Source organism: Budorcas taxicolor, chromosome 13, assembly GCF_023091745.1.
Source record: "Budorcas taxicolor isolate Tak-1 chromosome 13, Takin1.1, whole genome shotgun sequence".
In the NCBI taxonomy this organism is placed as follows: domain Eukaryota; kingdom Metazoa; phylum Chordata; class Mammalia; order Artiodactyla; family Bovidae; genus Budorcas; species Budorcas taxicolor.
The window spans coordinates 62771010-62798138 of NC_068922.1; the positions used below are offsets into that span (position 1 = coordinate 62771010).

Below are 27129 nucleotides of genomic sequence, written 5' to 3' on the forward strand. Positions count from 1 at the left end.
ATGGATTCGATCCCTGGTCAGAGAACTAAGATCCCACACACCACAGAGCAACTAAGCCTGAGTGCCACAACTAGAGAGTTCATGTTCCACAACCAAGACCCCATGTGCCACAACCAAGACCTAACGCAACCAAGTACATAAATACTAATAAGTATTTATTTTAATGGCTGAGTATGGCTGGAAAGGCAACAAGGAGCTTCCATAAAACAAATCACATCTCTAGGCCAAAAAAGAAGTTCTGCATGTTAGTAAAGGATTTGCAGTTTCTTTTAAAAAGAACGGCGTCCCTCCTTGCACTTTCCAATTCTAAACAATAATTTTAAATATTCTAATAAAGGGTGGACTCAGTGATAAAGCATCTGCCTGCCAATACAAGAGACACAGGTTCAATCCCTGATCCAAAAGATCCCCCATGACACGAGACAACTAAGCCCATGTGTCACAGCTACTGAGCCTGTGCTCTGGAACCCGGGAGCTGCAACTACTGAAGCCCAAACCCTCTAGAGTCCATGCTATACAGTAAGAAGCCTGTGCACAGCGACCAGAGGGCAGACTCTGCTCGCCCCAACTACAGAAACACCTGTGCAGCAACAAAGACCCAGCACAGCCAAAAATTAATTAACCAATTAATTTTTTAAAATATTCTAATGATGAGAAATACTAGCAAAAGCGGTTGTTTTTCATCTCAAATTGCTGGACTGTGTAAAAGAGTAAATAGGTTTATTAGAAAAAAAAAATAATGAATGGTAAGATCCCTGTGGTTTCTCAAGAAAAGCCTTGCTGTCACTTTCTTTTCTTCCAGCAGTTCACAATCAATCAGAAACTGGTCAGGAATGATGTCTCAGAATTGGAAAGAGCTCCTCCCCCCGTCCGGGACTCACCTGTCTCATGCTGTAGGCAAAGAGGAAGCCTATGTTGTACCGAACTTCCCGAAGCAAAGACACTGTCTGAAGGTGATCCTCCTCCGTCTCACCACAAAAGCCAGCAATGAAATCACTGCTAAGGCTCACACCTGGGACACAAAACAAAGGACAGCATGTCACTGCTGCTTACCTTCCAGAGGCCGTTGGCACTGGAGATCTCAGAGGGAGGGCTTGCGACTATACAGCCTTCCCGGAGCTATTTAACCCGTGTGCAAGTGAAATAGAACCATCAATACAGAGAGGAGGGACATGAGTGCTCACTGACAAGATTCCCATGCCAAAGCCTGGCTTCTCAGTCTACATTCCCCTCAGCTTCATATTAGAAAAGGCATTTTTCACTTCAAACATGGGACTGAGGGACAGGGACACAGTAGGAGTCCATATTTTCAAATCTGTCCTGTTTTACTTTTTTTTTAAATCTTCTATTTATCTTGGGGCATAGCTGACTTACAACGTTGTCAGTTTTAGGTGTACAGCAAAGTGATTCCGTTTCACACTTACATGTATCTACTCTAGTTCAGACTGTTTTCTGACATGGGTTATTACACAAAATTGAGATCACTGTGCTCTAATAGAGTGGGTCCTTGTTGCTATCTGTTTTATATATAGTAGTGAACTGATCTGTTAATCCCAAAGTCTTAGCATAGCCCTCCCCAACACTTTTCCTCTTTGGTAAACGTAAGTTTGTTTTCAGAGTCTGTGAGTCTGTTTCTGTTTCATGAGCTCATCTGTGTCACCGTTTTCGATCCCACATATAAGCGATACCATGTATTTGTCTTTGTCTCTCTGACTTACTTCACTTTAGTATGGTAATCTCTCAGACTATCCACGATGCTGCAAATGGCATTATTTCATCCTTTTTATGGCAGAGTAATATTCCACAGTGTGTGTGTACCACATCTTCAGCCATTCCTCTATCAAGGAATGAGACATTTAGGGTGCTTCCGTATCTTGACTATTGTAAATAGGGCTGCAATGAACACTGGGATGCACTTATCTTTTCGGATTATGTTTTTTTTCCAAATATATGCCACAAGTGGGATTGCTAGATCATATGATATAGTTCTATACCTAGTTTTTTAAGGAACCTCCATACTGTTCTCCATAGTAGTTACACCAATTTCCATTCCCATCAACAGTTTAGGAGGGTTTCCTCTTCTCCACACTCTCTCCAAGATTCACTGTTTGAAGACTTTTTGATGATGGCCATTCTGACTGGTGTTAAGGCAATACCTCATTGTAGTTTCCCTCTGCAATTCTCTAATAATTAGCGATGTTTGAGCATCTTTTAAATGCTTTCTGGCCATTTGTATGTCTTCTTTAGAGAAATATCTATTTATGTATTCTGCCCATTTTCTGACTAGGCTGTTTGTTTTTTGATACTGAGCTGCACAAGCTGTTTGGCCACTGTGGAGATTAATCCCCTCTTGGCCGCTTCATTTGCAAATATTTTCTTCCATCCTGTGGGTTACCTTTTTGTTTTGTTTATGGTTTCCTTTGCTGTGCAAAGGCTTCTAAGTTTAACTAGGTCTCATTTGTTTATTTTTTATTTTATTTTCATTACTCTAGGAGGTAGATGCAAAAACTAGTGCTGTGGGAATTCCCTGGCAGCCTAGTGGTTAGAACTTGGTGCTTTCACTGCCATAGCCCAGGTTCAACCCCTGACTGGGAAACTAAGACCCCGCAGGCCAAGCAGTATGCAAAAAAAAAGATATTGCTGTGATTTATATCACAGAATGTTCTGCCTATGTTTTCCTCTAAAAGTTTTATAGTATCTGGTCTTACATTTAGATCTTTAATCCATTTTTAGTTTATTTTTGTGTATGGTATTAGAGAATGTCCTAATTTCATTCTTTTATATTAGTTGGTGCAAAAGTAACTGCAGTTTTTGAATTTGCCATCTGACATGAATACATTCTATATAAACGTGGATGTTACATATAATTCTAATGTGCATTCTTACTTTATGTTTTTTGGGCTAATGACTTATTACTTTATATTATTTTTTATTTTTTTATTTTTTTAGACTTAAAAAAGTTTATATTTATATAAAAGTTTATATAAAATTTTACATTTTAAAAAATATAAAAATATATTTTTAAAATAATTTTTAAATTTTTTAAATTTAAATAAAATTTAAGTAAGTTTTTAAAATGTATTTATATTTTGATTTTAAATTTTTATATTATATAAAAATTTTATATTTATATAAAAGTTTCTATTTATTTTAGACTATGGAAATGATGTTAGACAAAAAAACAAATTCGAGCAATTTTCTTATTTGAGTTCAAAATGGCTCATAAAGCAGGAGAGACAACTCACAACATCAACAACACATTTGGCCCAGGAACTGCTAACAAATGTACAAAGGAGTGGTGGTTATGAAGTTTTGCAGAGGAGATGAGAACCTTGAAGATGAGAAGCATAGTGGCAGGCTACCAGAAGTTGACAACGACAACTGAGAGTAACCATTGAAGCTGATCCTCTTACAACTTCATGAGAAGTTGCTGAGGAACTCAACACTGACTGGTCTATGGTTATTCAGCATTTGAAGCAAATCGGAAAGGTGAAAAAGTTCGACAGGTGGGTGCTTCATGAGCTGACCTGAAATTAAAAAACCATTGTTCTGAAGTGTTGTCTTCTCTTATTCTACACAACAATGACAAACCATTTCTTGATCAGACTGTGATGTGTGACAAAAAGTGGACTGTATACAACAAGAGATGACCAGCTCAGTGGCTGGATCAAAAGGAAGCTCCAAAGCACTTCCCAAAGCCAAACTTGCACCAAAAAAAGTCATGGTCACTGTTTGGTGGTCTGCTGCCAGTCTGATTCACTACAACTTTCCAAACCCCGGCAAAATCAGTACATCTGAGAAGTATGCTCAGCAAATCGATGAGATGCACCAAAAGCTGCAATGCCTACAGCCGGTATTGGTCAACAGAATGGGCCCGATTCTTCTCCACAAGAAAACCTAAGTACATATGAGACAACTAACACTTCAGAAGTTGTGCTACAAAGTTCTGCCTAATCTGCCATATTCATGTGACCCCTTACCAAACAACTACCACTTCTTCAAGCATCTTGACAACTTTGCAGAGAAAACATTTCCAAAACCAACAGGAGGCAGAAAATGCTTTCCAAGAGTTCGTCAAATCCTAAAGCATTGATTTTTATGCTATAGGAACAAAGAAACACCTTGTTGGCAAGAATGTGTTGACTGTAATGGTTCCTAATATACATGTGTCTGAGCCTAGTTATGATTTAAAATTCAGTTTATACTAACTTAACATATAGTTGTCCAGTATTCCCAGAACCATTTATTGAAGAAGTTGTCTTTTCTCCACTGTATATTCTTGCCTCCTTTGTCATACATTAACTGACAAAAGGTGTGTGGGTCTATTTTGGAGTTTTCTGTTCTGTTCCATTGATCTATTATTTCTGTTTTTGTGCCAGTACCATACTGTTTTGATGACTTTAGCTTTGTAGTATGGTCTAAAGCCAGGGAGCCTGATTCCTCCAGCTCTGTTTTTCTTTCTCAGGATTGCTTTGGCTATTCGAGGTCTTTCTGTTTTCAAATAAATTTTAAAACTATTTGTTCTAGTTCTGTGAAAAATGTCATTGGTAATTTGATAGAGATTGCTCTTTTGATAGGGATTGTACTGAATCTGCAGATCACCTTGGGTAGTAGTTGTTTTGACAATACTATTCTTCCAATCTAAGAACATGGTGTATCTTTCCAACTGTTGGTATCACTTCAACTTCTTTCATCAATGTTTTATGCTTTTCAGAGTACAGGTCTTTTGCCTCCTTATGTAGGTTTATTCCTAGGTATTTTCCTCTTTTCGATACAGTGGCAAATGAAATTGTTTCTTTAGTTTCTCTTGCTATCTTTTTGTTCCTAGTGTATAGAAATGCAAGAGATTTCTGTATATTAATTCTGTATCCTGCAACTTCACCAAATTCACTGATAAGCTCTAGTAGTTTTCTGGTAGCATCTTTAGGATTTTTATATATAGTATCATGTCATCTGCAAACAGTGACAGTTTTACTTCTTTTCCAATCTGGATTTCTTCTTTTTCCATCTCTGAGTGCCATGGCTAGGACTTTCAAAACTATGTCGAATAAAAGTGTTTTGTTCCTGATCTTAGAGGAAATGCTTCTAGCTTTTCACTCTTGAGTATCACGTTAGTTCTGGGTTTGTCATATATGGCTTTTGTTATGTTGAGGTAGGTTCTCTCTATGCCCACTTTCTGGAGAGTTTTTATCATAATAGTTGTTTCAATTTTGTCAAAAGCTTTTTTTCACATCTATTGACATAATATGGTTTTTACTCTTCAATTTGTGTGGTGTCTCACAGATTTGCAGATATTGAAAAATCCTTGCATCCCTGGGATAAATCCCATTGGATCATGGTATATGATCCTTTCAATGTATTACTAGATTCAGTTTCCTCTTATTTTACTGATGATTTCTGCATCTATGTTTGTCAGTGATATTGGCCTATAATTTTTTTTTCTGGTGGTGTCTTTTCTTCTCTGGTTTTGATATCAGGGTGATGGTGGCCTCATAGAATGAGTTTGGGCACATTCCTTCCTCTGCAATTTTTGCACTAGTTTCAGAAGGATAGGTGTTAATTCTTCTCTTAAATGTGTGATAAAATTCATCTGTGGAGCCATCTGGTCCTGGACTTTAGTTGGAAGTTTTTTAATCTCAGTTCAATTTCACTACTTAGGACTGATCTGTTTATATTTTCTTTCTTTCTGGTTCAGTCTTGGAAGATTTTACCTTTCTAAGAATGTGTCCATTTTTTCTAGGCTGTCCATTTTATTGGTATACAGTTGCTTAAAGAAATCTCTTATGATCCTTTCTATCTCTGTGGTGTTAGCTACAACTTATCCTTTTTCATTTCTATTTTTTTTATGAGCTCTTTCCCTTGTTTCCTTGATAAGTCTAGTTAAAGGTTTATCAATTTTGTTTATCTTTTCAAAGAACCAGCTTTTAGTTTCATTGGTCCTTTCTACTGCTTTCTTTGTCTCTATTTCATTTATTTCTGCTCTGATCTTTATGATTTCTTTCCTTCTAACTTTGGGTCTTGTTTGTTCTTCCTTCTCTAGCTGCTTTTGGTATAAGGTTAAGTTATTGAGATTTTTCTTACTTCTTGAGGTAAGACTGCATTGCTGCAAACCCCCCTCAGGATCGCTTTTGCTGCGTCCCACAGATTTCGGATCATCATGTTTTCATCTTCATTTGTCTCCAGGAATTTTCTGATTTCCTCTTTGATTTCTTTGGTGATCCACTGGTTGTTTAGTAACACTGTTTAGCCTCCACATGTTTGGGTTTTTTACAATTTTTTTCTTGTAGCTGATTTCTAATTTCATAGAGTTGTGGCTAAAAAAGATGCTTGACAATCTTGAGAAAGAAGAATGGAACTGGAGGAATCAACTTGCCTGACTTCAGGCTCTACTACAAAGCCACAGTCTTCAAGACAGTATGGCACTGACACAAAGACAGAAATATAGATCAATGGAACAAAATAGAAAGCCCAGAGATAAATCCACACACCTATGGGCACCTTATCTTTGACAAAGGAGGCAAGAATATACAATGGAGTAAAGACAATCTCTTTAACAAGTGGTGCTGGGAAAACTGGTCAACCACTTGTAAAAGAATGAAACTAGATCACTTTCTAACACCACACACGAAAATAAACTCAAAATGGTTTAAAGATCTAAATGTAAGACCAGATACTATAAAACTCCTAGAGGAGAATATAGGCAAAACACTCTCCGACATAAATCACAGCAGGATCCTCTATGATCCACATCCCAGAATTCTGGAAATAAAAGCAAAAATAAACACATGGGATCTAATTAAAATCAAAAGCTTCTGCACAACAAAGGAAAATATAAGCAAGGTGAAAAGACAGCCTTCTGAATGGGAGAAAATAATAGCAAATGAAGCAACTGACAAACAACTACTCTCAAAAATATACAAGCAACTTATGCAACTCAATTCCAGAAAAATAAACAATCCAATCAAAAAATAGGCCAAAGAACTAAATAGATATTTCTCCAAAGAAGACATACGGATGGCTAACAAACACATGAAAAGATGCTCAACATCACTCATTATTAGAGAAATGCAAATCAAAATCACAATGAGGTACCACTTCACACCAGTCAGAATGTCTGCGATCCAAAAATCTGCAAGCAGTAAATGCTGGAGAGGGTGTGGAGAAAAGGGAACCCTCCTACACTGTTGGTGGGAATGCGAACTAGTACAACCACTATGGAAAACAGTGTGGAGATTCCTTAAAAAATTGCAAATAGAACTGCCATATGACCCAGCAATCCCACTGCTGGGCATACACACCAAGGAAACCAGAATTGAAAGAGACACATGTACCCCAATGTTCATCGCAGCACTGAACATAGCTGCCAGGACATGGAAACAACCTAGATGTCCATCAGCAGATGAATGGATAAGAAAGCTGTGGTACATATACACAATGGAGTATTACTCAGCTGTTAAAAAGAATACATTTGAATCAGTTCTGATGAGATGGATGAAACTGGAGCCGATTATACAGAGTGAAGTAAGCCAGAAAGAAAAACACCAATACAGTATACTAACACATATATATGGAATTTAGAAAGATGGCAATGATGACCCTGTATGCAAGACAGCAAAAAAGACACAGATGTGTATAGCAGACTTTTGGACTCAGAGGGAGAGGGAGAGGGTGGGATGATTTGGGAGAATGGCATTGAAACATGTATACTATCATGTAAGAATCGAATCACCAGTCTATGTCCGATGCAGGATACAGCATGCTTGGGGCTGGTGCACGGGGATGACCCAGAGGGATGTTGTGGGGAGGGAGGTAGGAGGGGGTGTTCATGTTTGGGATCGCATGTACACCCGTGGTGGATTCATGTCAATGTATGGCAAAACCAATAAATAAATTTAAAAAAAATAAAATAAAAATTAAAAAGATGCTTGATATGATTTCAATTTTTTTTAATTTACTGAGGTTTGCTTTGTGGCCCAGCATGTGATCTATCATGCAGAACTTTTTGAGTACCTCATACAAACATATACTTTTGAAATTAAACACAACATTCCAAAACACTTTAATTATCCCAATAATCCAATAAGGTGAGTACTATTAGTTCCACATTATAGAAGAGGTAACTGCAGCCCAGAGAATCTCCACACTATCCTGTCCCACCCAAATGGAAGTTTTGGTGCAAAACACATTACAGTAATTACAAATTTGTAAAACAATGTAGACACTGTCAACACATCTGAAAAACTACAGAGTAAAAGGGATATCCAAAAAGGACCTACTGTATAGCACATACAACTCTGCTCAATGTTCTTGGCAGCCTGGATGGGATGGGTTTGAGGGAGAATATATATATATATACACATACGGCTGAATCCTTCGCTATTCACCAGAAACTACCACAAACAACACTGCTAACTGGCTATACCCCAAAACAAAACAGAAGTTTAAAAAAAAAAAAGATATCAATTGCTCCCAAATCAGAACTAATTTAGACCATAACTTTGCTGCTAACGAGCAGAAACAAGGTCTGTCTCATGTTCAGAAACATAAAGACTCTAGAAAAGGAATCTCTTTAGTTTGAGGCCACAAGCTAATCCACATCTCTGAGTATTTCTAGCAAGACCAAGATATTTGGTCAGAAAGAAGTAACAGAAAGAGAGAAATGAAGAACAGCAAAAGAAGTGTTGAAGGTAACACCATGTACTACCACAAGTGTTGCCTATATCCAGACAAAAAGACTGGGGGTCACTGGTAAAGTAACATGCTCAGCAAAATATGTCTCTTAAATGTACCTGGGATAGACTCTCTGATATGCTGAATTAATTCCACATAAGCTTCTCTTGAATACCTGCAATAAAAAAACGAAAAGCTCAAATGAACCAATCTTCTTTAAATGAATGCTATAAGAAGATAACACTATGAATTACCTCACATAATCACTTTACATTCACACAGGACAGTACAAGAGTAAGTTAAAATATCCTAAAGAGCCCTGCAGATTCAAATACTATACTGTAACCTAATCCAGAGCCTATAAAATTTTAATTCAAGAACTTAATTTTAAATAACCATTTTTATTTAACTAAGAAATGAAGACAAATGAATACTTAATGTTTCTAAGATTCTTTGCCAATGTGGAATACAAGGTAAATCACTAGTTTACACAGTGTGTCATCTGTCACTTTCTTCTTTCGGTCTTATCTTTGCTATACTATTTCCAAAGTAAGTAATAGAAGCTATAAAGATTAAAAATCTCAGTGTGCCACACAGTAGGTGGTTAGTAAGACACATGCTAAACAAATGAGTGATCCAATCCTCAGAACAAAGCAAGTTATAAAGTCCATCAGTTTACTCATGTAATAAATCTTTACTGAGCAGCTACCATGTGCCACACACCATTCTAGGCTGTTAGACACTGCTTGGTCCTTAAACATGGACTGGTATGGAATGCCCCTCCCCAAGCAAATCTGACCCCCTCCGCATGGCCTCCAATACACGGCTGCTTCCACTCTGGGCTGGTAGGTGGATCTGTTTACAGATATTGTCCCTCTCATGAATCAGTTGCAGAACCTGGTCAAATAGAACACATTAAAGGTCATCAAAATCTCACCAAAGAATCTTGCAGAAAGGAATATCACTCCCACTGTTTCTCCAACAAGATTAATTTTTAAGAATTAAGAGGCTGACAAAACCAAATATATAAACCACCCAAATTCTTTAGTTTTGCTCAAGCCATGTTCCGTCTGTCCCAGACATTTCACCTGACGGTATCTCTCTACTTTTACTACTTTTTAAGAGTGAAGAAAGCAAGCAGAGGTCAGATTCAGGTCACGAGGCTATACAGGGACAGTGCCAACACAGACCAGAAAGGAAAAAGAGCATTTGTCTCACCTAGCTTATAAACTAATTAGCCCCTTTAAAAGATACCATCAAGAAACTAAAACTAGGAGAAAATACTTGAAAAAATTTACTGACAAATGATTCGTACCAAGAGTACATAAAGAACATTCACAACTCAATAAGACAAATATTTCAGAGGGGAAAAAGTAGGGGTGGGGCCAAAAGACAGACATTTCACCAAAACAACAAACTTTCCCAACAACGCAAAGCAGGCAGTGATTATTAACCATTTTACAAATGAAGATGACAAGCTGAAAAAGTCATCTCTACTGGTAAAGAGTCAGTGACAGACAGGGGAGCCTGGTGTGCTGCCGTCTGCAGAGTCGGACAAGACTGAGCAACTGAACTGAACTGGCAAAGCGGTGGAAAAGAGCCAGGACTGAACTCACCTCTGTCTGAGGCCCAAGTCTAAATTGTTTTCTGCTGCATCACATTGCCTCCCTACCTGTCCTTCCCATACTATCTTGTAATAAAACCTCTCTCTGCACAGCCCTCATGGTCCACTGATGGTCTCAGTATCAATCCTACACCTTCCTCCACCTTAGTGGACTTCAAATCTTTCCATACGGGGGTAGATTCAGAGGGCAATACAGTAACATAGCTCAGGATCCCCTGACCTCTGAGGACAGATGCCTCTGCCACACCCTACTGGCTCCAGCCTTCATGCTTAGGGATACTGATGTCAATCTGGTACAGTAAACTCTCAATATTTACCTCATCAGGAAAGTCCTTAGGGTGGGGAGAGGTGAAACGAATCCTCATTTCAGGATCTATTCTGGACACCTGATCCAGAAGGTGAGCAAAACGAAGGCCTCCTTGCTTGGCTTTATAGTTGGTGGAAAAGCCACGGCTGAGGTTGGTGGACACTGCATTGTTGAACTGGACCTCTGAATTGTCCCGGAAACTATTAACATTCTGACCAAGGAGTGTCACTTCTTTCAGCCCCTGAAAAAGGAAAAATAAATATATTGGAAGCAATTTTAAAACTTGTTTGGCGGCGTTATGCCAAATCTCCAACTAAAGTTAGCTAAACCTGCCAAGAGTCATCCATAAATACACTCCCTCTTTAACTCAATAATTTCATCTTGGGCATCATGTCCAAAGAACTGAACTTCAGGATAAAACCATATGTAAAAATCTTCAAAGCATTTTTAAAAATAGCAAAAAAGCTGGATGCACACCCAATATTCAAAAATAACAGCTAATTTATAACACCAAAAATCAAATATACGATACCATTCTGTCCTTTGAATGTTATATAATCATTATCTATGCAGTATTCTTGCCAAAAATATTTAGTCTAAATCCAATCAAGCTTTTACACCTTTCAGTTTACCACAATTCAGGGGAATATTTTAAATAACAAAATGAGGAAGCAACCAAACAAATGGAGGTATGTCTAATGCATCATTTCAGACAAAAAAACAAATAAGTGAAAGGACTGTTTTAGGTTAAGAGAGATTGAAGAAATATTACATACAATCAAATGAAACTATACAAATCTTAATGGGATGTTGGCTTAAAAACAGAACAGTAATAAGACATTTTTGGATAATTATTCTGAATATAGGCTACATGTTAGAAAATATCAGTTAATTGTTTCCTACTTATGATCATGGTATTATGGTTATGAAGGGACAAAAATTCTTCCTTCTGAGAAGACGCATACTGACAGACACAGGGCAAAATGGCTTGATGACTACTACTTACTCTCAAATGGTTCGGAAAAAAATATAGTTATGTATCTACAGAGATAGGCAGATAAAAAACATACGAAAAAATGTCAATAAACATGTTTATTAATCTTTCAACTTGTGTGTTTGAAAATCTGCACTGTAAAATTTCAGAAAGTAAAATAAAAATGGTTGCTGTAAAGATTATTTATTATTTTACTTTGACGTAATTTCAAACTTACAGAAAAACTGAGATGGCATAAAAAACTCCCATAAACTACTTGCCCAGATTCAGTAACTGTTAACACTGTGCCTCATTTCTTTATCATTCACATTCACACATCTGCTCTCTCTACACACACATCAAGCCAGAGAATGGTGGAACCCAAATTCATAACCACTTCATTCATGCTCTCTCCATTCTACTGAACTCTCTCCTGAGGAAACCTCTCTGTGGATCTGCCTATACTTAGTGGGCAGCAACCCAAGATGTACACCCACGAGTTTCTTTCTGGTCAGGTATGGCTCTAAACATGTACAGCTGAGAGACAGCACAGGCTGTAAAACTATAGAAAAGTTGTCCTCATCCTCCAACAAACACACTCACAGTCAGAAGGGCTGGAAAATTTCTCACCTGCTCGGAAAGCTTCCTCACTTCCTCCAGAATGGAGGCAACAGGCCGACTCCTCTCCCGGCCACGTGTGAAAGGAACAATGCAGTAGCTGCACATGTTGTCACAGCCTCGCATGATCGACCTGGGGAGGAAAGCGCCAGAACTCAGTCAAGGAGCAGGACGATCTGGTCCAACCCAAGGAGAAGGTCACAGTTCCCTTGGCATTTATCCTTTAGCTCTGAATTCTCTTGGTAACATGCTCACACAGGACCAATCTGAGATCTAAGAAGCAACAAAGCAGACATTTTTATCTTTAAAAACCATTAATCGGGAGTTCCTTGGTGGCCTACTGGTTAGGATTACAGGCTTTCACTGCCATGCCCTGGGTTCAATCCCTGCTCAGGGAACTGAGATCCCACAAACCACATGACATGGCCAAAAAAAAAATTATTATCTGATAATCACAGGATGTAAACCAAACTGTAACTGGTGGTTACCCCAAGGAACCACAGTAGTGAAGGAATGGCGTACAGATCTTGCACATTTGGACTTTCTACTGTTCATATTTACATATTTTTGAATTCTTTAAATCCAGACCAGAAAAAAATAATTATTACCCAAGAGTACATAACGAGTAAAGACCCTGGATTTAAAATGTAAGGTTCTGCATCTCTCACTCATTTCTGATCCATATGCTAAGTATCTAAGCTACATCACTCTCTTTCATTTGCATCCTATATATGAAAGCCTCAATTTATCTTAGGGAAACAATTATGGATAGATATGTATTAAAGATGTTCACTGAAGAACTCAAGTAAATATTAGCTATTAATTTTTTTATTAAGCATTCCAATAACAGAATATTGGATAGCCATTAAAATGAGAGGTTGCAAACTATTTCTGTAAAAAACCCAGATAGTAAATATTTTAGGTTTTATAAACCACACTAATACTGTAGTGGCAAAAGCAGTCACAGACAATATGTAAACAAATGAGCATGACTGTATTACAGTAATACTTTATTTACAAGAACAGGCTATAAGCCTATTCGCCAATCTGTTACAGAAAATTTCATGATATAACAAATGTTCATCATTTTCTTTTTTTCTTTTTTTTTGTTCATCATTTTAAATAAGAAAAGGTATAAAACCAAGTATATCAAGAGCGAATTTTTATGAATAAATACATAAAAACATACACATGCAAACACAGAGGAAAGAATAGAATGATATACACCAAAATGATAATAGTGTTTATCAATAGGTGGTAAAATGTGTTAAGTAATTCTTACTCACTTCTCTATGTTTTTCTATCTTTCCACATATTCTTCAACAAATATGAACTATTTTGTCATCAGATCTTTTTAAGTTAAAAGATCAAGAGAGGGGAAAAAGGATCAGATAAGCCCAAGACATTTTCTTAAGTGAAAAAAGTAAGATAAGGGAAGGTAGAAAACAGTCCATATTATACATATGAATGCATGTGCAAAAAATACTTCTGAAAGGATTACATAAGGAACTACCAACATGGCTGCCTCAGAGTTAGTCTAGGAGACTGAGGATGAGCGTTCTGAGGGAGTCTTACTATACCATTTTTTGTCTTTAGTTTTACTACGTGCATTGTTTTTTAATGTAATAAAGGTAAGATGTTACTTTAAAAGTAAGGAAAGAGAAGCTGACTCCCCATCTCCTGGTCAGTGACTCACACGAAGGCAGAGGTAGCACTGGGGCTCGTCTGGACTGGCATGACGTCAGCATAGGTCTCATCCAGAGACAGCAGCACATTGGCAGCCTGCTGGCCTGACTCAGCAACAGCCAGCAATCGAGGAAGGTCCCTATAGGCATCTGGGCCAGCCAAAATATCCACCATTTTCTCCCTGTTGAGGATCTCCTCCTTCAGTCTCTCAGCCATGCAGCCTGGGAGGGAAAAGAAATAAGCTGAGACCCGTTTCCAAATTCATCTGGTCTCATGACTTCTTTCCATACACATTCTCTCCAGGTGGATCAAAGACAAAAGCACAGAAACTTCTCTAGGAATTTAGCATCATCCCTTAAATTTGCCCAACACTCTATACCTCTGGAACCTGCATATTTCTTTTTTTTTTTTTTTGCGTATCTCTATATAAGAAAATCAGGAAAAGGGCTCTACAGCAATTCAATTACATGCCTGACAAAAATTAAACCACCATCCAAAAACATTTCTAGACATGAACCATCTCTTTTTTCAATTGAAAATTACTTGGTACTACAAATAAAACTATTTTGTGTCAAAAACTTATTTTTTTAAATAAAATTTACCTATATACTACTGCCCTTACACTCTTTTTCTTTCTTGTTGCCCATGTGTACGTGTGTGCTCAGTCACTCACTCGTGTTCAAATCAGTGACCCCATGGACTGTAGCCCACCAAGCTCCTCTGTCCATAGGATTCTCCAGGCAAGAATACTAGAGTGGGTTGTGATGCCCTCCTCCAGGCAATCTTCCCAACCCAGGGATCGAACCCACACCTCTTGCATCTCCTACATTGGTAGGCGAGTGCTTCACCCACCTAGGAACTCTTGCTATCACTCATAATACTTATCAAAACCTACAAGAAATGAGTTATCCATCTATGCTGGTATCTTCCATAACCAAGAAAACCATTGCTATTAGTAAAAAACTAGAATTTGAAAGTCCATTTTCTTAAAAATACCCTTTAAAAACATTTAAGAACAATTCTTGATTGTATAAGCAAGTTTATAGCAGCATCATTCAGAATAGCCAAAGAGTGAAAGCAACCCATGTCCATAAACAGATGTCATACGTACATACAATGGAATATTATTCAGCCTTAAAAAGGAAGGAAATTCTGATACACACTACCACCTGGATGAACCTTGAGGACATTGTGCTAAGCCAGTTACAAAAATACCATATTTTTGTAGATCCCTTTTCTATGAAGTACTCAGAGCAGTAAAATTCATCAAGGCAGAGAGTAGAATGGCAGTTGCCAGTGACTAAACTGAGGGAGGAATGGGAGAGTCATTACCTAATTGGTATGGAGTTTCAGCTTGGGAAGAAGAAAAAGTTCTGCAAATGGATGGTGGTAATGTTTGCACGACCATGTGAATATGCTGTATACCACTGAACTAACTGTGCCTCTGGAAGAGGTTCAAAAGGTAAACTTTATGTTACATATACTTTACTACAATTTAAAAAACAAAAAACTATTTTGGAGATTTCTAACACTCCAAACAGATATATATATATATAGATATATACATATATACATATATAGATATACATATAGGGGCTTCTATAATGAAGGAATTGAAATGGAACAAAATATCCTAGCTAATCCGTCCATCTTTCTGCATCACTTAGTACATAAATCTGTATAAGAGAACAAGCTCCAACCTTTGTTTCGATCCATCATCAAGAGGACTTAACTATTCCACAATGGACAGAATCTATTTTTAAGGTTAAATACATTGACTAAATTCTGGGACCATGAAGGTACAGAATATTTATTTTTGAAATATGCCTCCCAGCTCTCTAGATCAGAGCTGCCCAACAGAACTTTCTAAGATGAAGGAAATGTGCTTTATCTATGATGTTCAAACTGGCAGCTACTAGTCAAGTGTGACTAATAAGCAGTCAATATGTGGCTAGCAGGACTGAAGAAGTGCATTTTTAATATTATTTAAGTGTAATTAAATTTAAATGACCACATATGACTAGTGGCTATCATACTGGTCAGTGCATAGCTGGATCTTCACTTGGGCATGTTTAGGAGTCAAGATGAAAGATACCTACCTGATAAATTCAAACTGTCCCTTCAGACTCCAAACTCTCTCCTATCCATTACTCTGTGCTACCACAAGCCACATTAGACTAGGAAGGACAGATCACTTTCTGAGTACCTATTACTTTCAAGGCACGAAGAAAAGTCCTTTTAGGAGCTTCATCTCATTTAATTCTACAGCTTCTGACATTAAGTACAAGGGCTGAATGGGATGTTTAAGACTGAGAATCCAGCATCTAAGAGAAACCATAGCATATGAAGCTACATGGTGCCCAAGTCTCAAAATACTCACAAAACCTGCAAATTACCAGATACCTAGAATCCCAATCCTCAGAGGCACTCGGGAGTGGAGCCGTCTGGACTTCAGGGATTTGAGTTGATGTAAACGATTCCAGATGGTCTGTTCAGCCTTCTCCCTACAGAGATCAACAAAGGCAGACCTGAACCTGAAGGTAAACTACAGAGCAACCTGAGAGAGCATGACACTGGGGAGAATGGGAGTCCCTGGTGGTCCAGGGGCTAGGGCTCCAGAAAGTCAACTACAGAGCAACCTGAGAGAGCATGACACTGGGGAGAATGGGAGTCCCTGGTGGTCCAGGGCCTAGGGCTCCAGAAAGTCAACTACAGAGCAACCTGAGAGAGCATGACACTGGGAAGAATGGGAGTCCCTGGTGGTCCAGGGGCTAGGGCTCCAGAAAGTAAACTACAGAGCAACCTGAGAGAGCATGACACTGGGGAGAATGGGAGTCCCCTGGTGGTCCAGGGGCTAGGGCTCCAAGCTTTCACCGCCAAGGGTGCAGGTTTGATCCCTGGTCAGGAACTAACATTTCACAAACGGTGCAGCCGAAACCATTCCTAAAATGAGTCCTCCCTACACATCTGCAAATCCTGACGAGCCTTTAAACAAACTCAAAAACAACCTATTTCACAAAGACTTCCGAAACTCTCCTCGGTTGGAGAGTTTGCTCTCCTATCACTTTAACTATTCTTTTCCCTGTACTCAGCAATTTCTCCTTTTTACTGTTTGATTTTTTTACCTAGTGCTTTCTGCCAGATGTTAGAGCTATCTGTGTATCTGTCTTAGTTCCCATATCAGACTAAGCTCTATAAAGTCAGGCTCCATGGAGGAAAGGTTCATTTCTGAATCTCCCAAAGCACCTAGTTCAATGTCCTGCAAGACCCTCAAAACAAAAATGCTGGATTGATTGGTAATACAGCCAGCTGAGGAAACAACACTAACATGCCATGTACACAGAAACAAAGCAATAAACAGGGTCTGTTCACTTGTGATGGATGCCACCCATCTCCGTCAGAAGAGCTCTGTCCCTAGCCACTGACTGGACCTAGCCCTTATGATGTGAGGTACAGCATAAACATGTGCAAGAAAAACCCCAGGAAATGTTGGGCAACTCAGCACACTCTCGGTTTCCTCATCGATAAAATGAGTTTGATAACAGCACCTACCTCGTAGGGTGGTTATGAGAATCAGTCAGTGCACAGATAGTGCTCAGCACAGGACCTGACAGAAGGTATACGCTCAGCAAATCCTGACCATTCTATCAGTACTATATTCACTTGGGAAACTGCAAACCTGCTGACTCATCTCCATGGGTTGGGTCACCCTGGCACTGCTGGCTCTGGCATTTTACATTAAGACTTATTCACTCTCTAGGTAAAGAATAAATTCCCACCTGATAGAACATGTGACAAGGAGAATCACATCAGCCTGGGTAGACAGCAAGGAAAAAGAGGAAAATTATGATCTTTGAAATCAGCCTTGTAGAATCATTGCCCACAGTCCATTATTTTCCCCCAGATTGCAGTGAAACACACACAACATAAAATTTACCATTTTAACCATTTTTAAGTATATAGTTCAGTAGCATTATGTCACTCACACTGTTGTTCAACCATCACCACCATCAACCTCCAGAACTATTTCACCTTCCCCAACTAAAACCAATAGGCATTAAACACTAACTCCCCATTTGCCTTCTCCTCGCAGCCCATTTTCAACCTAGTTCCTTGCCTGAAGGTGGGCACCACCATAAAAGTTTCAAAAATAACTGCAACAAAAGTACACCTCGGTCCCATACTCCTCACTTCCCTGAAGGGAACTCATTCTCACAAGGCCACAGCCTGTTCCTGAAACTCCACCTAAGAACTAACACAAATGCAAAATCTCACCCAGGCCCAGGAAACAGGGAAAGAGGGAAATGTGTATACCTCCTGAAGGTCACTGGTCCGCAGGTAGCCACTCTTCTGTAAGATGGACCAGGCTATCTCTGTGTCATTCACATTCATCTGGCAGCCATAGGTCTCAAGGTAGACTGCAATGAGAGGGCAATTCCACAGGTAAGAAGACAAAAGGGGACCACACGTCCCAAAAGGTTGCCTCCCCAAATGCCCCAGAAACACCTGAGGCACCTAGTTAGTCGCTTAAGTCCCCTGGTGCCTCAATTCAGAGACACCATTAATTGCCAGATGGACCCCCAAATTATTAATAATGAAGCCTTTCAGAGCAAAAGAAATACTTCATTACACACACCAACTGTAAGTCAGATCATTTAAAAATGGGGAAAACATGCTCCTAAGACTCAGGAAATACAGTTCTACAGAATGAGGTTCTCCAGCCTCTAGAGATAACAGCGGTGGCTAGAGGGTCAATAAAGCCACAAAATAAAAATGAGGCAACTTCCTACAGTAACTCCAAACATCTTAAATGAAAGTAAGCATGGCTAACATGACATAAAATACATCTGCACCAAGTTTTAAGAACATCAATTTCACACCCAAGCAAACCCCTTCAAACTAAATCCCTCTATCAATCCCTATCCCACCAACACACTTTAATCCACAAACCCAAATAAATTCTAAATGGAGTTAAGAGCTGAAGGACAATCACATGAAAACCAATAGAAAATAGCAGTAATTTTTTTAAAAAATAAACAATCAGGAAATTTTCTAAACGTTCCTTGGCTCACTTTCTTAGTCTAAAAAGAGAAAACACAAAACTTATGTCAGGGAGAGACAAAAGGGAATAACAAATTTTAAAGGACTACAAAAATCTGAGAAGTCATGAGGTATACAAGCTCCTCGATTTACCAATTCAATGCCTAGACATTTACTCTAGAAAAAAATTTTTGAAGAAGCAAAACTATCTCTAATCATGTGACTATGTGTATCTGTGTGTGTATACATACAAAGGCACTTGTAATAGTGTTATTTATAATATAAAAATTTGTGAAACAACCTAACGTCCCAACAATTGGAAAACATCATGGTACAGCATGTGATTTTTTGCAACAATTTTTTAATTATGAAGACTGGCATGTGGAAGAATATTAAATGAAAATAGCATGTTACAAGTAATTTGCACCATATGAATGCGACCAAATCATTAAGAGTTATAAACAGAAGCTTTTTTTGAAACAGGGCAAAAAGGGAGAGGTCTGGTTGTCTTTTAATGTCTTTTCAAATTTTAACGCACTTTAACTGAGTGCATTATGTTTCTAAGAAAACCTCTGCCTAAGCTTAATGATTTTCTATAGCACCAGTTGCGAAACCTGCCTTGTAACTTAGGATGATCTAAAACTCAGAACAGAGATTGCAGGGTTTCCAAAGGTAACCAAAGAGAGGACTCCCCAGGACTTCCACCCGCAAGTTGCGTGCATCAGAACTGTTAGGTTTCTTTATATTATTGTTGCTTGGTAGAGGTTGATGATTCCATAACTTAGCAGCCTTTCTACTCTGTTAACCCTCTACTGAGGGTTAACCTTCTACTGAGTTAACCCTGTTAACTCCAAACCCAGGTCTATAAAAGATCTGTTAACAATCAGGCCATGAGCACTGAAAGGGAGTAAACCAGGAAGTCCAAAGAGAAGTAAAGTTAAACCAACCTCTCCTCTGCCTTCCTAAAAGTTCATCCACCGTGAGATATGGGGGTGGGTCCTCCACTTCTGAAGAAGACGGTTGCTCTGGAAGAACTGAAGCACTTCTTAAAAAATCCTGAAAAGTCGGTCCAGTGGCCAGCCTGGAGCTGAAATCCTTCCAAACTCCATCCTCCTGCTGCCTCTCTGGACTGGGACATGCAGAGCTGGGGACACTGCTGTGTGCCCTGCAGGTCCTGAGCAGCAGCCAGGACACAGAGGCCAAAGGCCCCCACCTCAGACACCTCTGGGCTCGGAGAACACACTGTAAAGGATGCATGGCACTAAAGGAGCCCACAGTCTGCAAGAGAATGACAGACATCACCAAAATTTATTGAGCACTATACACAGGGCACTGCTCTAAGCATTTGAAATATATTAATACATTTAATCTTCATAAAAACCCAAGAATGTACTCTTAATAATACTGTCCCCTTAATAATATTTTAAAGATGGAAAAACTGAAGCAACTTGACAAATATCATAAAAAGTGCTAGAGATGAGATGCAAATCCAGGCAGCCTATTTTCAAAACAGAGGAGTGACAGAGATGAAATGAGAAGCCCTGACAAAATAACAAAGCAGCACCGCGAGCCAGAAACAGTTCCAAGGACTTTGAGTGTATTAATTCTTTAAATCTTTACAGCAATCTTGAGTAACATAGGCAACAAACAGTATTATTATCCCCATTCAGAGAGGAGGAAATAGACACAGAGAGGGTGAAGGACTTACCTAAGCTCCCACAGCCAATAAGCAGCAGGGTGGGGATCCAAACAAAGGTCTGAATTAACATAAAGCTGAAGCTCCAGTATTTTGGTCATCTGATGCGAACAGACAACTCATTGGAAAAGTCTCTGATGCTGGAAAGGACCAAGGGAAGAAGGAGAAAAGGGTGTCAGAGGAAGAGATGGCTGGATGGCAACACCAATCCAATGAACATGAACTTGGGCAAACTCCAGGAGATGGTGAGGGACAGGGAGGCCTGGCATACTGTAGTCCACGTGGTCACAAAGAGTCTGACACAAATGCCACTGAACGACGACAACAATTACCACAAAGACTGTGCCCCTAACCGCCCTGATACACTGCCTCCCCACACTGTGAAAACCACTTACTGAGGGCATCTTCCTCTGTCTTCCTTCAAAACGAAAGTATCTAACATGGGGGCACCATAGGCCTGATCAGTGACTCCTTCTACCCTCCAAGAGTTTCACATTACTGCCTTCAAACTTCTCACCCAGACCCTCTCACACATGGCTGGGAGGCACAGAAGATGGCACAACCTTTACAGTGACCATTTTGCCACCTTCCATCAAAATCACAAACACACAAATCCTAGATAATTAATAAGGACCCACCATATAGCACAGGGAACTCCACTCAATACTCTGTAATGATCTATATGGGAAAAGAATTTTAAAAAGAGAGCATATATGTACATGTATAACTGATTCACTTTGCTCTGTACCTGAAACTAACACAACATTGTAAATCAACTATATTCCAATAAAAATTAAGAAAACACACACACAAACCTTTTGACCAAGCAGTTCCATTCCTAGGTATTTATCCTACAGATAGACCCTTGCGTATACATAGGTTTATGCCTAAGGATACTTGATGCAGTAGCGTTTCTAACAGCAAAGAAATGGAAAAGATCTAAACGTCATCAACAGGGGACTGGTAAATAAGTCATACCATACCCATACAATGGAATAAGATGCAACTGTTAGAAAGTCAGGCTGCATGACAAAAGCAGGAAAGCGAAGTGCTATACTAGATATAGTAGGCCATCCACAGATCTGTGTAGGAAGGAAAGCATGAAAATTCAGGTACATATTTGTAAATGCACACAGTATCTTGAGAAAGAGTGAGAAACAATGGCTGCCTCCCAGGAAAGAATCTAGGTGACTCAAAGCATTAATAAAAAAGGAGGAGACTTGCTTTCCACAACATAGTCTTAATGGACCCCACATCTCCAGCCTGACTACCTCACTCCACCCACATCAGACATCTTTGTACTGATCTTCACTAGCTTCTAGACTTTTACACGTGCTGGCTTCTCTGGATGGTACATCTTATCTCAACTGACTTAACCAACTCCTACACTACTTTTAGTTTACTTCCTCTTGGAAGCCTTTTCAGGCCACCACCGCCAAAGTCTAGAGGTCCTCCTCTGGGTTCCCAAAGACTTCTTCTAACTTCACAAGACTCATCACACCTTGCTGTTAATTGCTGCTTAGCTGTTATAAGCCGGGGGTCCCTGAAAGAAGGAAACAAAGCTCATTCATTTCTACATCCTTAGTATCTCCCATTCTAGTAACATGGCAGGTGCTGTACATATAAAATGAGACAGACGGGGCTTGTTAATTCTCCAATCTGATCACCTAACATACATGCTACCAGCACTTAGGAGCAATGCCAACCTACTTTCAAGTGACAGGGAACAGCAGACTTTCAGTGTGAGCTTTAAAGTCACCTGTTTCTGCCCCTTACTTGTGTGACCCTGGGCAAGTCAAATACCTATCTGAGTCACCAATTCCACCTCTGTTAAATAAGGAAAAGGTAATACCTACCTCTCAAAGAGCTGAGAATTAATGATATCAAAACCTAACTTTGCATACACTAAGTGTTCGATAACCGCACTTCTGCAGCCCACACCTCCTTTGTTGATGGATATTGTTGTTGTTGTTGTTGTTGTTCAGTGTTCAGACTCTTTGAGATACCATGGACTGCAGCAAGGCCACTTCCCTGATAGTGGATATAGAACACTGTGATTAAGGTCTTAAGAGTCTGACCCAACTGCTTCACCAGGTAACTTCCGGCACCTGCAATCAAAGTTTTGGGACCTTCCATTTCCTCATATGTAAATAGGAATAATAGTGACCTATCACAGCATCTATCTCCATGGCTTTTGTGAGGATGAAATGTGGTAATACAAATAAAATGCTTACATAGCACAATGTAGGCGCCTCTGTGCGGCACTACGTTAATTTGTAGTTGACAAAAACGATGTCAACGATTTCGGTAGCCTCTTGTCAACATAAGTTAACAATAAAGCATCCCAAACCTTTTACTAGGTGATTACAACGTGATAGGCGGTGCGAGGCGCTTTCCACCGATTACCGTATTTGATCTTCACAGCAACTGTGAGGCAGGTTCTATCATCCCCACTTTTTCACAGGTGATAAAGCTAAGGTTCAAGGGGAAGAGAGGTGACTTGTTCAAGGTCACAAACGAATAGGCAGCGAAGCTAGGGTAAGAACACCCCTGAGTCTGACTCCAGGGCGCGCGCCATAACCACCGCCCCATTCTCCCCTTGGACACTGAGCATTCCCGGGGCACCGTGGCCCCTCTAGCTCCAGTCATGGGCCACAGGCGAGGGCGCCGGCCACCTTAAACGCGCGCCGCTCACCTTCCGCAGCCCGACTACCCAGCTTCCAGCCGTGGACTGTCCGTCCTCTCAACCAGCAAGCTCCCGGCTCGTCCGTCTGCGGCTGCGCGCGGATACACGCAACTTCCGTTGCGCCGCAAATTCGGTCCGAGGTGTTCCGTCCGGCAGAAGTGCGTCGTTTATAGTGTCCGGGGTGCGCCTAAGCTTCTGGCTTTGAAAATCCTCCTCTGCTGCCCTGAACCAAGTGGTAACCCCTAACCTGCGTATGGCAACGGAGCGCTTGAAACATAACGAGTGCGCGTTAGCTATGTTCTAAGTGTAAAACACACAGTGAATGTCGAAGAAAGAAGGCCAACTGTCTCATCGATAATTTTTATATTGATTCAGTTCAGTCGCTCAGTCGTGTCCGACTCTTTGCAACCCCATGAATTGCGTGCTGAGATAATATTTAGGACCTATTGGGCTAAGTATATTATTTAAGTTAGTTTCCACTGTTTCTTTTTCCTTTTTTTTTTTCTTTTTTAACTATGGCTACTGAGAAATTTTTAATTATTTACGTGGCTCACTTTTTGTTTCTGTTGGACAGCGCTGCGCTATAAATAATTGGCAATTCATGTTTCCAGCAGAGACCACCCCCTCTTGCCGCCCCTGCTGGAGTCACAGACCCAGAGTTCCACTGTCTATGGGGCACCTCCCTTTGGGTACCTATCGACCGCCTCTAACTTAATACAGAATTCGTCATTTCTACACACACATCCTCAACCAAAACCTGTGTCTGCCCTGTCTTGCCCATCTCAGACCCAAGCATCCTCCCAGTTGCACTAAGAGAAACTCATTTTTGTTTCTTCCCCCTCAGTCTCTGCAGTCAGAAAGTTCTGTCGGCTCTAAGTCCAAAAAGTCTCGAATCTGTCACTTTCTATCCTCCCTTTCTGCCCCCGCTGCAACTCTATCTCAGGAAACCATTATCTCATCAGAAACGGCTGCAATCGCCTAACTGGTCTCCTTGCTCCTGTCTTTAACCTAGTCTCCTACTGACTTATATCCCACACAGAGCCTAAGGGAATATATTCGTTTTTATCCTGAGGTCACAGGAATTCGCTGGCGGTCCAGTGATTAAGGCTCTGCCCTTTCACTGCGATGGGCTAGAGTTTGATCTGGATCCCTGGTAAGGAACTAAGATCCCAAAAGCTGCCCAGCCCCGCAGGAAAAAAAAAGGAATATCAGATCACATTACTCTTCTGCTGAAAATTCCCGGTGGCTTGCATTGCCTTTGCAATAAAATCTAAATTTCCTGCTGTGTCCTAGGACCTGCATGAGCTAGCTACTGCTTTCTTTTACTTCTCCAACCCATTTATTTCTTTCTTTTCCTAGCATGATCTCTCTAGTTGAATACACTTCAACTACATAATTTTATTTTGCTTCTTCAATACCCCAAGCACCTATTTATCTCAGAGCCTTTGTATTAACTAGCTTCTTTCTGGGATGTTCCCACAGACTATTTCAAGGCTGGTGCCTTCTCGTCCTGCATGTCTCAGCTTAAAGACCAGCTCTCCAGAGAGACCCTTTCTGACCATCCCATTTAAAAATGCTCCCATTATTATCACATTATTTTCTTTTTTTTTAATCACTTCATTTTCTTCACAATACTTGTCGCTATCCATAATGATAGCATTATTTGCTTACTTAGCATTCCCTAGCTCCTAGACGTTCAGCTCCCTGAGAGCAGGAACACAATCTGTCTTGTTCATTGCAATATCCCCAGGATCTAGCACAGAATCTGACTCATTGTATGGCTTAATAAGTACGCGTTGAATGAATAAATGACTGCTTTATGTATTAGTTTGAGTTCCCCGGAAGCAGATCTTGAAAAAAGGATTTGAGTGCATGCAGGTGATCTCAGAAAACACTCATAAGGTAGTCAGAAAATGAGACAGAGAAGGGGAGACATCCAATAAAGAATGTGTTACCAAGCCAGTTACTGAAGTGGGCATCTGAGTCTTAATTCTGTTGCAGAGATCTAGGAAACAGTAAAACACAGATCTCAGAATTATTTCACCCGAAGGGGTAGTTATATACTAGCAGCCATGGTGGAAGTATACTCCTATATATGTTAATGGGGAGGCTGTGGTTTGGGAGAAAGCCCTCTGACTATAAGATGCAGACAATGGCTCCAGCCACTCTGAATTACTAAGACTCTGGGGGCCCTGACAACCCCTGTTACAACTAATCTCTTTGATACCTGATTAGAAGTTTATGAGGCTATTATTGGTCCATTTTTAAGGTGAGAAAACTGAAAATACAAATAGGTAGTCATGTGCTGAAGCTCACACAACGAATATATGGCAGAACTGGAATCCACCCACAGGCCAGTCTGATTCAAAAGCCCTATTATCATTGACTGACTAGTTCAAAGTCAGACTGGCTGAGTTCATATTAAGGCTCCAATGCTTATGATAGCCATGGCCAAGTTAGTCATCCCTGCTGACTTTCACTTTCTTTGCATATAAAGTGGCTGTTGTGTGGAAAATATGCTGCACTGAGGGAAGGAGAGTGAGGAGACAAATAAGTGGATCATCTCGGAGCCGTGGCAGCTGTCCAGGGATTGTGGAGTCCTGGGCCAGTGTGGTGTCTGGGGGCAGTGAGGAAAAAACAAACCCGGATTTTAGAAGTTTGACGCATTCCATAATAAATTTCAGGGGCTTCCCAGGTGGCCTTAGTAAGAAAGAACCTACCTGCCAATGCAGGAGACGTAAGAGATGCAGGTTTGATCCCTGGGTTGGGAAGATCCCCAGGAGGAAGGTATGGCAACCCACTCCAGTATTCTAGCCTGGAGAATCCCATGGACAGAGAAGCCTGGCAGGCTACAGTCCATAGGATCACAAAGAGTTTGAAACGACTGAAGTGACTACGCACGCATGCATGCATAACAGATTTCATACTGTCTCATACTGCCCTGGGAGTTGATGCTCATTCATCCTGGGGTCCAGAAGGAAAAACATAGAGTAGACCTCAGCCCAACCCACAGCCTGGACCGAAGCCCCCCATCCAAGCCCAGCTTCTAAGAGTCAAACTGCAGTCAACATGCAGCCCCAGAAGCATGAAAATAAATGCTTGTTTCTAGGGCAACAGAGATTGGGGTTGTCTGATTTTTAGCATGCTCCTTCAGATGCACATCAGCTTCAGGTCTCCTCTTAGAGAAACCTGCCCTCACCCTCAGAGCAGGTCAGGTCCCAGCTGGCCTCTCTGATATTTCCATGTGTCTACCCAATCAGAGTCACACATTTGATTGTGAGAGCTTCTGCTGAATTTCTTTCCCCTGCACATGGGGACCTGTCAGTCTTGCTCCCAGCAAAGCAGCTCCTGGCCCCAAGGATTAATACAGACTAGGTGTGCACTATATATTTCTTGAATAAACAGTGGGTTGACAGTAGGCAGATTGAGGTGGGCAAAACTGGAATATCTCTGCTTACCTGCATTTCCCCACATTTCTAGGACCAGCTCTAGTTCTGGCTTGTTACATGAATTCATGTGGGCCTCAATTTCCTCATGTGGGTGCTCAGAACTCCTTAGTCTAATACAGTAGCTACTAACCACATATGGCTACTGAGCATGTGATATGCAGGTAGTGTGAGTGAGAAACTGAACTTAATTCCATTCTGATTAATTTTAAACACCAATACTCAATTCAGTTATTGGAAAACTTTAGTATATTTGGAAATAACTTGATTATGTGAATCTAATTTTTTTAACTGTAAATTTTATGAAAATACCAATCAAAGGTTTCTAATGAAAATCTGACCTCTGAATAGAGATGTAGGTATAAAATACACAGATTTCAAAG

General features: G+C 40.1%; 1 protein-coding gene across 1 annotated transcript in view; it reads right to left on the bottom strand.

The window, feature by feature from the left end:
• The window catches only part of CDK5RAP1 (CDK5 regulatory subunit associated protein 1), a 37215-nt gene extending 13832 nt beyond the window's left edge, over positions 1-23383 (bottom strand). Inside the window, exons 1-12 of the mRNA XM_052650788.1 lie at positions 23310-23383; positions 20627-20754; positions 19866-20196; positions 18193-18296; positions 17658-17692; positions 16282-16382; positions 13889-14099; positions 12205-12325; positions 10612-10842; positions 9470-9567; positions 8790-8845; positions 882-1012 (exon numbers count right to left, since the gene is read on the bottom strand). Of these exons, the coding sequence (XP_052506748.1) occupies positions 882-1012; positions 8790-8845; positions 9470-9567; positions 10612-10842; positions 12205-12325; positions 13889-14099; positions 16282-16382; positions 17658-17692; positions 18193-18296; positions 19866-20175 (1398 nt within the window). The 5' untranslated portion in view covers positions 20176-20196; positions 20627-20754; positions 23310-23383. The remainder of the gene's footprint in view (positions 1-881; positions 1013-8789; positions 8846-9469; positions 9568-10611; positions 10843-12204; positions 12326-13888; positions 14100-16281; positions 16383-17657; positions 17693-18192; positions 18297-19865; positions 20197-20626; positions 20755-23309) is intronic.
• Positions 23384-27129: the final 3746 nt, after the last annotated feature.